This window comes from Pseudopodoces humilis, chromosome 26 (assembly GCF_049639895.1).
Source record: "Pseudopodoces humilis isolate 2021_Gansu_Grassland_sample_001 chromosome 26, ASM4963989v1, whole genome shotgun sequence".
Taxonomy (NCBI): domain Eukaryota; kingdom Metazoa; phylum Chordata; class Aves; order Passeriformes; family Paridae; genus Pseudopodoces; species Pseudopodoces humilis.
In genome coordinates this window covers 773,291-787,732 of record NC_142225.1, presented here as the reverse complement: position 1 = coordinate 787,732, position 14,442 = coordinate 773,291, and the positions used below count along the sequence as shown (strand labels likewise).

General features: G+C 47.5%; 1 protein-coding gene across 11 annotated transcripts in view; it reads right to left on the bottom strand.

The window, feature by feature from the left end:
* PPP1R12B (protein phosphatase 1 regulatory subunit 12B) overlaps nt 1-14,442 on the bottom strand; it is a 126,699-nt gene that overhangs the window by 30,139 nt on the left and 82,118 nt on the right. The window contains exon 1 of one of the 11 annotated variants that reach the window (XM_005530187.3): nt 271-929. The exons of the other annotated variants lie outside the window; for them this stretch is intronic. Coding sequence (XP_005530244.1) covers nt 271-372 — 102 coding nt within the window. The 5' untranslated portion in view covers nt 373-929. Of the gene's footprint in view, nt 1-270; nt 930-14,442 lie in introns of those variants that run through there. 11 annotated transcript variants of the gene reach the window in all.

Here is a 14,442-nt window from a genome sequence, read left to right as displayed (position 1 = left end):
ATCAGGTTAGCCATGTTCCAGGACAGGGGGAAACTACCATCCCAGCAATTCCCTACACCACCAACACAGCTAACCCCAGCACAGGGACTCTGGCAGCTGCTTAAAACCTGTTGCTGCAGAGGCACCATCCCAAGTTTCATTAAAGCATCCTCTTTCCAAAGGAAACCACAGCCACAGGTCTCCGAGGGTCAGACACCAAACGGCAGCAGCAGCAGGCTCTGCTGGGAGCGTGTGCTGAGCAGGGGAATACAGAAAGGAAAAGCTGCTTACTCTGAGTGTCTTTGCGATCGGGGAAGGAGAGGACGGGGGAGAGTCTGACTGAGCCTTCCTGCTGCGAGTATATTCCTTACTCCTGGTGTACAGGGACGACATGGCCTTGGCTGAGAAGCAACACCAGTCTTGCTCTCCTGTCGCTCTACGGTGCTGGGCAGGTCCTTCTTCCAAGGTCAGAACAAACTAATTAAACTATTCACAGCTCTGGTAATTAAACCCTCCTGTTTAGGGTGTATAATTTTAGGCATTAATCTGCTGCAGGAATTGCTGAGGCTCCATGATGTTTCTTGTCCAAGCAGAAGCAGAGATGTCAAGGACTCGCTGTGCTCCAGTGCCGGGTGCTGCTCTGTGCCAGCCTCACTGCCCGGGGCCCATCCCGACTTCTCCTGCTCCAGAGTGTGCCACAGGCCCAGAGGGATCAGCCTCTCCCCACAACTGCAGGAGGCAGAAACTCCCAGCTCAAGGAGAGAGCTGGAAACTAGCTGGGTTTATCTAGACACGAAGCTTTTGCCAAAAAAAGCTAAAAAAAGGAAAGGAAAAGCAAAGCCTGATTTACTCCGGAGCGCGGCCGCGGGCTCTGCCCTTGCTGCACGGAGCTGCACGTTTTAAGAGAAACACAAAAGCATAAATCAGGAACAAACGCTGCTTTGGAAAGGGGCAGTCCAGCTGAAGTTGGGTTTTGTTCCATCCTCCTCCTCCTCCTCCTCCTCCTCCCGTCCCTCCCGCTGCTGCCTTCTGACATTCTGACATTCCAGATCCTGACTCGCTCCAAGAGGAATGCTGGAGGGCAGCCAGCAGCAGCGATTCACTTTCAGCTTGGGATTTGGGCTGCCAAATTGGGTTTGGGATTGGTTTTGGGATTTGGGCAGGAAAAAAAAATGCAAAAAAGAAAATGTAAAGGGGGAGAAGAGAAAATCCCTCCCAAGCTTCTGAGGCCTGGTGGGCTCAGTGGGATGTTGGAGGCGAGCTGAGGGCACTTTGCACAGGCTGAACTCCAGAAGGTGTGTGCAGCTTTGACAAAGGGCAATGATTTAAAGGCCATGAAAGGGAGGACACACTTGGGCAGCACAACAGGATTTCTGTTGTTTGCTCACAAGCCTGTTGGAGCAGTGGAAGGGCGGCACAGAGCCTGTGTAATGTACACGGGCTCAAGGGAGTGTCTGGAATCAAGGAGGAGGGAGAGGAGCTCGGATGAAAGGACAAAGGGTGTGGACAGCATGTACCTCTCCCAGACTTGCAGCTCTCTGCCAAGCTCTGCTGCTGCACAGGCTCAGTGGCAAGATGGCTCTCTGAAGGTGAGTGTGTGTCCCTCATGTCCCACTGAAATAGGCCCACGGGATGTTTGTTTGAAAAATGCCTCAAACAAGCTCACAGAACCACAGAGAGTCACTGAATGGTTTGGGGTGCAAGGAACCTCTGGAGATCATCCAGACCAACCCCCCTGTCCAGGCAGGGTCACTTAGAGCAGGTGCCTGTCCTGGCACCACATCAGCAGCACGTGTCCTGCTCCAGCTTCACATCTGTTCAATATCAAACATTACCCACCAAGGCCAGATTGGAGCTTGGGGCTTGGAGCAACCTGGTCTAGTGAAAGGAATCCCTGCCCATGGCAGTGGAGTGGAGTGAGATGAGCTTTAAGGTCTCTTCCAATTCAAACTATTCTATCAAGTGCAGAATAGTATCTATATAAAAATATTTTAAGAGCATTGTCCCACTCCGTGTCGCTCTGAAATCTTGCCCCTTTTTGCACTCTGCTTGGCACCTGAGTAATTTAACTGGAACAGAGCTGGGCAAAGAGCTTGGAACAGCAATTACTGGAATTCCTCCTGCCATCCAGCATCTTGGGGAAAACAGCATCACAGTGTAGCAAGGGAGAGCAGGAGATGGGGCTGCCAGACTTCCCTGCTCTAAGAAAGTCACAGCGAGATCAGGTTTCTCCATACTTCTTCAAGAGGAAGGAGGGGACTAATCATTTACTGACTGCAGGAGAGGGGAAAAGGGGTTTGGAGAGGTCTAATTCTGCCTGGTAATATCTCTGCATTCCCCTTTCAAGGTAAGGAAATGAAGTCCAGGCACACAAGAAGGCAGTGACAGGCACCCCGCTGCTCTGGGAGGCTGGGGCAGGACCTTGATCTTTCCAGCCTCCATCTGTTGCACTCATCACACACCTCTCCCTGTGCCTGGAGCCCGACTCAGCTGTACAACAAGGTAATTCAGACACTTTAGATCCATATTTATAGACCCTGCACACAGGGTGATCCTTTCACACCGCTCTCAGTTTCTGGAGTTTCAAAACAGTGTAAGTGAAACTGGGTGAACTGGCTGGCAGAGCACTGGAGTGTCCCAATCCCAGCTCCAGGGCTGACAAAGCCCAGTTTAGTCACCAAGGTGGAGTTACACAGCTCTAAATTGCAGTGTTTGGCTTCCCCTCCCATCCAGCCCCAAATAAACCAGCCTCACATCCCTCCAAGCTCACGTTTCTGCCGAGGAGGGGCAGGAAAGCTCCAAAATCAACATTTTGGTATAGAACTCACAGCCCAAATTTAAAATACAGCCTGAGCCATTCCATACTAATTATTTAGTGACCCAATATAGATCTCACACAGACTGACTAACACAGCTTGGTGGCCATCAACTCATTTTAGAGAGAAGGGGAGGCTTGGTTAGCCAGGACACAGAGAGCAGCAAGAGATGCAATATGGCAAAACAGGTTTCAGCATCATTCCAACAAATGCCTGAATTAGGAGTTTCTTCCTTCTGTTTTGTAGAGTTTACTTTCAAGTAATCCCCAGTGGAAGTATGAAACATGACTCTCCTTCAGTGTGCTGCTGTTCCCCACAGCCTCAGCTCTGTCATGTTCAAGGTCATCGTTTAGATCCGACTGTTCCTGTCTGTTCAGGAGATTCCTCAGTCACAACAAGGCTGGTCCACGCTTCAGCTGTGGTGCTGTGTACTTTACTAAGGGATAGTTATACAGCTTTCAGAAAGACATGCACAAAAATGATCTTCCATGAGCATTTCCACAAGCACTGCACACCAAGGATGTCTGAATGTTGATTTCATGCTCTGGCCTATTTCTGGGCAAAATCACCTTAAAGTTTCTTCTTACCTTGGACTACAGCAGCACAACTATACTACAGTACTGTGTCCTTCCCATGTTTATAAAGAGGGTATTCCCATAGTTAGAGCTGTGGTCTTGGCTATGATCACTCTTTTTACACCTTCCCCAAAAAGTGGTCAGGTTCTTCCCCCTGAGGGTGCTGGCACTGCCCAGGCTCCCCAGGGAATGCCAGAATCCCGAGGCTGCCAGAGCTCCAGGAGTGTTTGGAGGTGCACAGGGTGGGATTGTTGGGGTGTCTGTGCAGGGCAGGGATGGACTGGGTGATCCTGGTATGTCCCTTCCAGCTCAGAAGATTCTGCTACTTCCTTTTCCATTCAGATGTCTGCCCTCTCCCTTCCTTTGGTGATGATGCCTGGGTTTGTATTCCATTTTTAAAATTAGTTAGACAGGAGAACTCATATGCACAAAAATGATGTACCAGAAATAGGATGAAACCCTGAGCTAAATATTTGAGAGAAAAATACATACACCCTTTTTATCTGTATTGAAAATCTTCACCTACAGAACATGATGCTGGTAAAACAAATGTCAGCAGCACTGCAATATTCCAACCTGCAGCAGACAAAAATGGGAAACAAATATAGGAGTTAAAGCCAGAGCTGCAGTGATGCTCAGGGATGATGCAAGCTCACAGCACATTCCCTGAGCACAGGGGAGGAGAAGCCCTCTTGGGAGACCAGAATTCTAATACAACTTGAAGAATGAGAGTAGTTGGTATTTTTGGAACAAATTATCCCAAAACTATCTCTTGAAAGTCCTAGCTGTCATTTTTCAAACCAGGTTTACCACATACCTCACTGAATTCCTTCCCTTCCAGCTGAGTCCTTTCACCTGCAGCCAAACCTCCTCTATCTCCCAGCACAGGCACATGCTGGGCAAAGTTTAACAATCCTGAGATTGGCATCACCACAGGATGTCCTATACTGGTGGTTACTTCAGCCCAAAATAACATATAATAATGGATATTGGTGGTTATTTCAGCCCAAAATAACAGCCATGCCTTGTGCACCTTTAATGTGCATCACCACTTTGGTCCTGGACGAGGATCTTCCCTGCCTTACACTCGTCCCCCACTACATCCAGATCAGAGCAAGAGCTGTGCCAAGGACAGGCTGTGACCAGCCCAAGGAACAGCTCTGGTTTAACACACAGGGCTCCACAGCCACAGCAAGGGTTATGCCCAGAGGGCCACTGCACCAGGGAACTAGTCACTGGATCTTGCAGTAAATTGTCACTATCCTATCCTGCCCTGTCTCCTATCCTATGTCCTATATATCCTATCTATATCCTATCCTATCATCCCAAAACACTGGGAAAGGAATTCACCTGGAAAGAAAAGACTGAGCCTCGTTAAGCCTCTCGCTGTCACCTCTTTATTCATTGCACCCACCACTTTCTGTGCAAAGAAATCCTGCTTGTTCTGGAGAGATGCTGCTTATTTTGGTGCATAATGAGTGAATTTGGAATTGGCAGCACAGTCACTTGTCCCAGGGGATGTGACCAAAAGGCAGCCTTCAGAAGTACACAGATCAGAGAACCCAGAGAATCACAGTGTCATCAAGTCCTGAACAGATCACCAGTCCTCTCACTGATTCTGTGTTCTGGGTGTGTCTGTGATATTTCCTGATCAGGATTTTCTGCTTTGGCCACAGAGATGCTTACAGTGCAGAAGGACTGGACTCCAGCTCAGGACTTGATGGCACTGGATGGTTGATTGTTTTTTTGTGTTTAATTGATCTTTTTCAATCTAAAAAATTCAGTGTCTCAGCTTCACTCTTACCCTCTGCATTGCTTCTTAACTCTCACGTTCTCATGACACTACCTGAGCAGGTAATTCTGACTGAGTATGTCTTTGTACAGTAAGAGAACTAGAAACTGGCTCCAAAACACAGATTTTTATTCCTGGGGTACAGTCATGGGCACCTGAGGAGCTGCTGGATTACAGAAATTAATGTGCTTTACAGCAAGTAAAGCCAAAGAACTGTCTGTATATAGCTACATAAACACATATGTATGAATTCCTTTAGCAGTAACAAGACCAACACCTATTACCTTTAAAATAAGTTATTAAAACATTACATTACTATAGTCTACAATTTGTACTTCTGGGCATTTGATTTAGCTTATTTAATGGAACTTTGTATCTCAAGATTTAATAATTCAAATTATTAATATTATTATTATTATTACTATTACTGCTATACAGCAACTGTACATTATATATAAACCCAACTGCAAATAAATGACTTTTGAATCAACCTCAAGCTTTACCAGGGTCAAACAGAGCTTGCAGGGTTTATTTAGCACTGCAGAAGGCAGGCAGGGTTATGCTGGGCAGCAGGACTGGCAGTAGCTGTTCTGTAAATGGATGTGCAGGCTCTGCTGGAGTTTCCCATAAATGGAATCTGAATTGGAGGAGGGAACACTTCCATCTGCAGAGCACAGGATTCCCAGGAGCACATCTGCCAGGGTGCCACACAGACAGAGAGCAGGAGGAAGGGGTCTTCCTCTCCTCCCAGAGACACACAGCAGCTGAGAGTCTGTAACTACATCTGTAGCATCATTCTTCTCCCACTTTTTATTCCCATCTCCAAATTAATCACAAGAAAAGCTGGAAGCACCATGGCATACCTGGATTAGCACTGAACAGCACATGCAGACCATTTAGTGGGGGCTGAGAACAGCACACTTTAAACAGAAAATTTCAGAGTTATTTTCTTTTTACTTTCTTATAAAAAGCAAGGGTGAAGACAGTTCAAAAAGCAGCATTGCCAGCAAGAAAACATCATTTTAGCGCCTGCAAGCATCTGCATGCAGGAGGAACATCTTCCAGCAGTTCTGTGGAGCAGAGTTGAGTTTTTGGAAGAAAAGGTAAGGTGCCTTGGACACTCAAATCCAGCAGGTCAAGAAGCCTGGCTGCTCACTGACCCCTCTGGGGACATCCCTAACTTCAGAGGGGGAGAACTGCATCTGAAGTAAAGGCTGCAGAGAGGGAGATGGTTTCACTGTCTTGAGTTCATCACCATTTGAAGATAAAGCTCAGGACAAGCCCAGTAAACCAATCTACATCTGCACTTGTACAGCAAAGGCACAGGAAATCTGAGATAGGGCCTGGAGGGGGCAGACAAACCCAGAGCTGGAGAGTATCAAAGGCAGGCACATTTCTGAGAGAGCCCACAGATGTTCATGTTCCCTCTCTGAATGTGCTGTTAAACTGTATTTCACAGAATCACAGAATACCCTGAGCCAGGAGTGACCCACAGGGATCATCCAGTGCAGCTCCTGGTCCTGCACAGGCACCCCAACAATCCCACCCTGTTCACTCAGCCTTGTCCAAATGTTCCTGGAGCTCTGGCAGCCCCTGGGCTGTGCCCACTCCCTGGGCAGTGCTCTGGGGGAAGAACCTTTCCTGACCTCCAGCCTGAGCCTGCCCTGGCACAGGCTGATGGTGAGAGGTTACAGAAATGGGTGGCAACAGTGGCAATAACCAGAAACAACAAACCAGCACCACAAAAGGCTCCTGTTGAAGGGGACAGATGTGGTAGCTTTACAAAATATAAATTTCTCTGAGATCACAGACAGGATTCTGTTCAGGCTGTAAATGCAGCCATGGCTACAACCCCAGCACTGCCTATTGTCACATCATAATCCTGGCCAGGTCTGTACACCAGAGATTGCTCTGGTGGCCATGGAGAGGTTGCTGTCCACCCAAAACCTGGCTCTGCCTTTTCACAGTGGGGCCTCTTTCCTGAACTCTGTATCATGTTTTGTTCAAAAAAAGCATTACAATAAAATCACAGAATCACAGAATCAAGGATTGTTGGAAAAACCTTTGAGCCCAACTCTTTCCCCACCACTGCCATGTTCAGCACTAAACCATGTCCCAAGTGCCACCCACCAGGGATGGTGACTCCACCACTGTCCTGGCCATCTGTGCCAGTTCCTGACCACCTCTTCAGGGAGGAAATTTTCCCCAATATCCAACCTGAACTTCCCCTGTCTCAGCTTGAGGCCGTTTCTTCTTGTCCTGTCCCTGTTCCCCGGGGGCAGAGCACAACTCCTCCCTGGCTGTCCCCTCCTGGCAGGGAGTTGTGCAGAGCCAGAAGGTCCCCCCTGAGCCTCCTTTTCTCCAGGCTGAACCTCTCCAGCACCCTCAGCTGCTCCTCCTCAGACTCTTCTCCAGCTCTGTTGCCCTTCTCTGGACACACTTCAGCAAACCCAGAGAGATGCTTTGCTCTCCCAAGTCCAGTTTGAGCACTGCTCATGCACAAAATCATTTGATTTCATCCAGTTCCAGCCATTAAGGTTAAAGTAGTGTTGGAACATAATATTTTCCAGGGGAAGCTGTCTGGTAGTTGCACACAGCAAGTGTTTCCTGACAGGTTCCTCTTCCCACCCAGGTTTCTTACAAGGAGGAACACAACAGCAATTTGCACAGCTATGAACAGGCCATGTCAGGGAAGCTGAGAAAGCAAACAGCAGTACAAGAACCAGATGGAAACTGCTATTTCAAGCTAAGGGACTTTCCAAAATATGACATAGAGAAATAAATATCTCACAGCCCTCACAATAGTCATGATCCATTCTGCTTTTTATCTACATTCATCAGATTCTTTGTGCTCACCACAGCCACCCCCAGCTGTAAAACCTGTCAGCTCAGCTGTGGGAATCACGGGTGACACACAGCAATATTCCAGTGCCACTGGCCAGGCCAATCTGGAACCTCAACACACTGTCATCTATCTAAGTGTGCTTCAAGCCTGTTTGTGACCATCCCTCCCCAGCAGCACCTTGTGGTGCAGAAGTTTATGTCCACTGCCAAGGATGAAATCTAAAATCAATGAAAAGTCTGATGAAACACCCACTCAAACCCACCCACAACAGTGCCCAGCACTGGGTACCTGGTAGGTACCAACCACAGAATCACAAATGGCCTGGGTTTGAAGGGACCTTAAAGCTCACCCAGTCCCCCATGGGCAGGGACACCTTCCACTGTCCCAGGCTGCTCCAAGCCCTGTCCAACCTGGCCTTGGACACTGCCAGGGATCCAGGGGCAGCCACAGCTGCTCTGGGCACCCTGTGCTGGGGCTCACCACCCTCACAGGGGAGAATTTCTTCCAAATACCTGATCTAAACCTCTCCTCTGACAGTGGGAAGCTGTTTCACCTTGTCCTGTCACTACATGCTCTTATAAAAAGTCCCTCTCCATCTTTCTCATAGGTTCCCTATAACGAGCAATGAGGTGTAAATTAACTGGAGCAGGTGGGAAATTCCTGCCAGGAGTTTTGCAGCTTAAGGATTCAACATCTTGACAAAGCAAACAATGAAGCAGCTTCTGCCAAATAATGTTACTTTTCATAAAGTCCATGCCCAAGAGCAAAAAAACTAACAATGACTCCACACATGAGGCTTTGTCTGAAGAGAAGTATGTGGGATATAAACTCTGAACAAAGTGACCTTTTAAAGACACAAGGGACAAACAGCATCGCCACACTTGTATCACAGCAACATTTTTCCTACACTGGTTGTTTCCAAATGGTATTTTATTGCCAGAGAATTTGACTCCAATTTTCCAAACAAATTCAGATTACTTCTAAGCTCTATAGAAGTATATCTAGCTGTAAGGCAATACAGCTTCTGCTTTTCATTCCCTCTGGACATATCTGGGAGATAAATAATTTACTACATAAATGTGTGACAGCACATGTGCCAGCCTGCACAAGATGGCAGGAGATGAGGACAATCAGCTTCACAGGGGCTTTGCTAGAGGGAAGCATCCACTGGAGACACAGAATGGTTTGGGTTAGCGGAGACCTTAAAGCTCATCTCATTTTTACCCCCTGCCATGGGCAGGGACATCTTCCTCTATCCCAGGCTGCTCCAAGCCACATCCAACCTGGCCTTGGACACTTCCAGGGATCCAGGGGCAGCCACAGCTGCTCTGGGCACCTGAGCCAGGGCCTGCCCATGCTCACAGCCAAGAATTCCTTCCCATTATCCCATCTATCCCTGTCCTCTGACAGTGGGAAACCATTCCCTCTTGTCCTGTCATGCCATGCTGTGTCCCCAGTCCCTCTCCAGCTTGCCTGGAGCCCCTTTAGGCACTGGAAGGGGCTCTGAGCTCTCCCTGGAGCCTTCTCTTCTCCAGGTGAACACCCCCAGCTCTCCCAGCCTGGCTCCAGAGGGGCTCCAGCCCTCGGAGCAGCTCCATGGACTCCTCTGGACTGGCTCCAGCAGCTCCACATCCTTCCTGTGCTGGGACCCCAGAGCTGGAGGCAGATTCTCACACTGGGGAGAAGGGCCAGACAGCAGGGCCTGAGCATGACACACCTGAATTCCTTGTGCTGCAGCCCCCTCCCACTGCCCCAGTCCCTTTTCTCCAGGGCAGACACCCGTGTCACCCCGACACAGCCACCAGGGCCCACCCAGATATCGACTGCTGTAGGCAGGAATTGGAATTCAGCAGATGAGATTTTCTGGAGGATGACTTCAGTCACATCAGGAGAGACATCCTCCCCCAGCCCACTGGATGGCTGACACTGAGGTACGATAATCAGCTCCCAGAGGGGCTCAGAACCTGCTCCAAGTAGTTCAGCAGTTGGAGATATTTCTCCTTTCCATGGTTTTGAACATGTCACGAGGAGACAGATTTTGACAGTTTCCCACAAAAAGTGACAGGATGTGCTGTTACATGCATAAGCACAACCATACACTGTTAACCTTTAAAAGGTCAAAAATCACCAACACAAATAGACATAAAACAATAGTGAGATTTATTCTGTCTCTGGGGTATGGTCCAGGAGCAATGCTGTACTCAGGCTGGTGGGTCTGGGCTGACATTCACCCAGGACTGAGCACTCCTGAAGCCCACACAGCTCTGGAGAGAAGCACACGTGTGCCATGGATCCTGCTGCCACTCTATCCCTCACACTGCTCCCAGCTCCTGCTGGGAAGAAAGCAAGAGGATCCCAGGACCCTGTGCAATTGCTGCCACGAGTGCAAAGGAGAAGCAGCCTGGGGTGAACTGGGATAATGTGAACTGACTGCACAGGCCTCCCAGCAATGCCATCAGCAGCCAAGGGAGCTGGAGGTGGCTGATGCAGGGCCAACCCCAGCCCCATGGCTGCAGGGGAATGACTTGCTGACAACTGAGAAAGATCACCCACCTCAGACTGCACCACAAGTCTGACAACAATCTACCAAACAAGATGCTAAAGCATAAAGTTACCGTAAATAGTTATGAGTTTGTGACCTTGGGAATCACTCCTGGAGGACTGGCTGTTTTGCACAATCTTCAGGATTCACAGACTGGTTTTTAGCTGGTTTTGTGTTACTCATCCCCATCCCCATCATTGCTTCACATTACACCTTCCTAATTCAACAACTTGGCGAATTAGAGAACTCATCTGAAGGTATTTAGCTGTAACCTGTAGTCACACAACCCACTTGGGTCACTTGGCTTTAGGCACAAACAAGATGTTTTCCCAGAGCTGTAAACTGGTGCTCAGAGCCAGGCTGAGAAGTGAAGTGCTGTAACAACAGGGAGAGAAGCCACCCAGGCTGATGCCCTTCTCCACATACTGAGGTTAAGAAAATCCAACACAAGCACATCAGGCTGAAGAACTTACAAGGCAAATCCTCTGAGCAGATGTGAAGCATTTTTGTAGGAATATTTGCAGAATTAATTTTAATTTCCCTGCTGTCTGCCCCCTCCACCTCCCAGAGAATCCAGGGCACTCAGAACATGAAGAGGATGTTCCTCACCACATTCAAGCTCGATGGTAAAGCCTCAGCTCATGTTCCTTCCTGCAGCACGTTGCTGCTATTTCATATTGCTATACATATTAAAGATCTTTCCTTGCAGCACACACAGCCCATTAGAACAATTTGTTTATAAACAGGACTAAACAGAGCCAATCTCTCCCAGCCTTATGTTACACAGAATTAAATGCTCTCTAATTTAACTGCACGATGCAAGTGACGCATGGTGCCACCTACGTGCCCTTGGACAGGAGCCAGATGGTTTCCCTCCCACATCACACCACATCTCTGCTAGAAATAAACATTCAAGGGTAAAACCAGGGGAAAATCCTCATATCCCCAGAAGGGACCCTGGGCCAGTAGCAATGAAGCACAGGATGAACACCCCCATACAGAACTGTCTGCATTGAAAGGATTTGAGTTTCTTAGCAGCTGGCCAGAAGTTCACCTATTTTGTTCCTTTTACTGGTCAACTTTCCCTTGTGTACCAGCAAAACAGCTCAGCTCTTGCAGACATACCTTACCATAATAGGCAATGTGAGCCCTGAAAGTGGAGGACTCGGAGCCTTTCTTGGCTTCCAAACACGGTCCATGGGCTTGGCTGCACAATAACATCTGGGGACCCCCAGGGCTCCCAGTACACCCAGTCCAGCTACAACAGGACATTGATAAAACACTTAACAAAAACCAGTCCTGATCTTCTAGGTATTAATCACATCCATCTTTCACAAAAAGGCAAACAGCATGGTGACAAAAACTGAACTAAGCCTCTGTGGAAGGATAAAGTGTCACTAAAAGCAAAAATACAGGTGAAAAATAGGACACACCAAAATCAGGACTCCCAGGTCATAGCTCTGAATCAGCAATAACATTGAGTTTACATAAGGAATTTTCCTTCATCGTCCTCCTGTAGAACTTGTGGAATTAAGCTTAGAAATTCAGCCCTTCTAAGACAGAGATTTAATTTACACTGGTATCCAGCTGCATCTGGTGATTTCATGGTAACAATACAGGTAAGCAGAACACTTATTTACAAACCAGAGTGAACCTAGTTCATTCCAAAAATCAAAGTGCAGCAAGACAGGAATGGAGCCTATTTAATCCACTTACTGCAACTGTAATTCACAATCAAACATTTCAGTGCTATTCCTCCATAAAACTTAATTCCTTTAGTGTGTCTGGGGTTTATACTGGGCTATACAGACTATCCTGAAGGCAATTCATGACAACAGACATTCTGATACTTTTACTGCCCAGAAATTGTTATTTTATGAACACAACACTCAGTGTACTCCTCTGAATTTAAAGTTTTCTTTTGACAAATTCCCCTGTGGGTGAGGTACATCTGTAATGCTCTGGCAGAGAACTGCAAGGAGAAACAATCCTTTAAACGATTATAAACATTTTCTACTTGTTCTCTATGTTCTGTCATTTACAATGTACTTTTCTTCCAAATTTGTTCCTCATTGTTCCTGCTGTGCAATGATGACAGAAGCTGCCCAGAGCAGCTGTGGCTGCCCCATCCCTGGAAGTGTCCAAGGCCAGGCTGGATGGGGCTTGGAGCAGCCTGGGCTGGTGGAAGGTGTCCCTGCCCATGGCATCCCTCTCATGGCATGTCCATGGGACTGGATGAGCTTTAAGGTCCCTTCCAACCCAAACTAGGCTGTAATTGATTCTATTATTTTAAGTCAGGGCCAAGTCAAAACCAGCAGTCAGGGATAAGGAAAACCTGCTCTGAAAGGGAACACTGGAACATTCTCTTTAGTCTTCATCATCATCCTCCAGCTGCTGCATCCCAGACTCGGCCATTGATCCCTATCCACAATGACTCTGTTGTGCTTGTCCTCACTGGCCTCACCAGCACTGGAATTCCCATTGGTATTTTGCAGTCAGTGGCTTGAGGGAACAGGGAAAGTTTCCCAGCTCCAGCTTCCCCCTGGCTCACTCTGAATCCAACACGAGCTTTCAGACTCCCCAATTTTTATTTTCTGACAAACAGAGACAAGACCGTGGCCACGCTTTTCCCCCACCTCTGTTTTGAGCTCAGGTCTCCCCAGACCACACAAAATCCTTCCTTTGAAGCTCCTTCCCACTGGAATCACAGAAAAACCTCTCCTAAAGCTGCTTCCCCAGAGGCTTTTTCCTGCTGAAGTCCTTGTACCCTTGAACATTTATTCCACAATAAAACTTTGTCTGCTCTTCCAACTTTCCAGAGCGCGCACAGGCAGTCTGCATCCCAAGGAGGGAGGTTGGGTGGGAGCAGAACACATGGAGAATCCTGACACATCCCACTATGAGACCTCTTATTGCCTAAACCTCAGCCAAAGTGTCTGGGCTGGTTTCCCACTCTGGTGCTTGTGAGCTCAGCCAAAATAATTCATCCACTTTCTGAAAATTAGAACAACATGTATTTGCTCCCTTTTTTTTTTTTCCCCCCCAAAACTGCCTTCACCTTTCCTGTGCTAGTCTCACTGCAGAGTTGGAGGAGGGATTTCAAGTAAGGCCCTTTTTTTGGTTTCCATGAAAAACATCCTGATATCAGCCAAGATATAAAAACTCTGGAGCAAAAATATAACTGTTCCCATAAAATCAGTTTCTTTGGGGTTCTGCTACTAAAATGGGACACTCCAGACTGTTCAAGTTCACAACCTGGTGACATTTGGCACCTGCCATTCTAGAACTATAGATAGTGAAGAATTAATGATTATTAACTGTACTTTCTTATTGGCACTAGAATTGAAACCAGAGAGCTGTTCCATGATTCCTGCCAAAGTGATGGCAAAAATCAGAAATCTTTGATTTGGATCTCAAATAAACCAGAGAAGACTGACCAAGTGACATGATGGTGGTGGCATGCATTCAAGAAAATAAACTGGGAATTGGATAAACACAAGAGGACTGGGAAAATGGGAAAACCAGCTCCAGCAGAATGGGAGGAGAGTCTAACCCAGGTCTGAGGTACACTGGGTGTGTAAGAAACCAAGGTGCTGGTGCCCTGAAGCACCTGCATAAATGGGCTGATGGAGCTGAAGGGAAGTTGCTCTGCTCTTAGATGGATCTCACAAGAAAATCACGTGAAGTGTTAGTAAAAAGGAATCCTTGCTGTTAATTTGGGGAAAACCAGCATTATTAATTGTAAGAGACTGGGTGACCTTGAATTTTTGGGCAGCTAGGTTCTCCCAAAGTGCAGCTTATCCATTTACATGAGCAGTGAGGACTGTGCTCAATAAAATTTTCAGCAATTTTAGGACTAGACTCCAGGAAGCCTCCAAACCTGCAGCCTCAGC